The sequence below is a fragment of the Neurospora hispaniola genome, assembly GCF_033458365.1.
Source record: "Neurospora hispaniola strain FGSC 10403 chromosome Unknown B0T23scaffold_5, whole genome shotgun sequence".
Lineage (NCBI taxonomy): Eukaryota > Fungi > Ascomycota > Sordariomycetes > Sordariales > Sordariaceae > Neurospora > Neurospora hispaniola.
The window spans coordinates 1,035,374-1,036,428 of NW_026944410.1; the positions used below are offsets into that span (position 1 = coordinate 1,035,374).

The 1,055-nt window shown below is 34.4% G+C and overlaps 1 protein-coding gene across 1 annotated transcript; it reads right to left on the reverse strand.

The window, feature by feature from the left end:
- Positions 1–309: 309 nt before the first annotated feature.
- On the reverse strand, positions 310–486 carry B0T23DRAFT_319297 (uncharacterized protein; the record flags this gene model as incomplete). Its single annotated transcript, XM_062835115.1, has 1 exon — positions 310–486. A coding segment is annotated over one exon (177 nt), but the record flags the coding sequence as incomplete, so codon positions are not given.
- Between the last annotated feature and the right edge of the window lie 569 nt (positions 487–1,055).

Consider the following 1,055-nt stretch of genomic DNA (forward strand, 5'->3'; position numbering starts at 1 on the left):
AATTTAGCGGGTAAAAACGGGATTTACAATGTTAGGTGTTATCGGCTGTCTGGGCCTACTATTTTGGGTTTTTGGGTATATGTAGGGAATGGGGTGGGTGTGCGGAGGGTTACTCTTTAGTAGGGTCCGTAAACAAAGAAGTAGTAATACGCAATTAAATATACTTCACTGAAAACTGTATAAATAGCCGCGTAATTGTTTGAAAGTTTAAAATTAATAGATATCAATAATTCCGGATAATTCCTAGTATTGCACGATAGTTGCAGCGATGAAAAAGTATTAGTATTAATAAAAAGAGATTTGTATTAATTAAAGGGAAAGCCTCCCCGCACCCTGTCGAATCCTACACGTACCCTCCCCCACAAAGAAAAGTGGGACTACAGCTGCATAATACCTGACATTGAAATTCCGGTTTTTGCCCGCTAAATTCAATCTTTCAAATACACACAACATCCCCTCTAACTTAATCGTTTCTTTCACTCTTTTTCACACGGCCATTTACACACAACACACACACCTCAACGCTACAACGCAGCACAACACACGCACTCCCTTAATTTATTAACAACCCTTTTAACATATATAATCTTACTTAAATTAATTAATTTTAATTACTTTTAATTATCAACGAACGCTCTAAATACTACTTAAAACCCCCTTATTAATATAACCCCTTTCCCTAGTACAACCTTATTATTACTACTATTATTGCGATTTAGAGGATTCAAATATCTTATTTATTACCTTCGCTAATAATACCTCCTTCGACCCTGAAACTAAGTAGGAAATACCTACTAACAACGGTATCTTTACTCTCCCTCTCCAACCTACGTTTAATACTATCTACTTCGAAATTATTAAAATATACCGCTATTACCGCTTTAACATTACTAGCTAGCGTAATTATATATACAATAAACTAAGAACCTAGATTTAGAGGGTAAATAGTAGAAGGTAATACTGCGTTGTAACTATATTGAATTACAAAAATACCCTAATAATAACCCTTATAAGAAGTAGTATACTATATTATAAAAGATCTTACACAGTTGCCC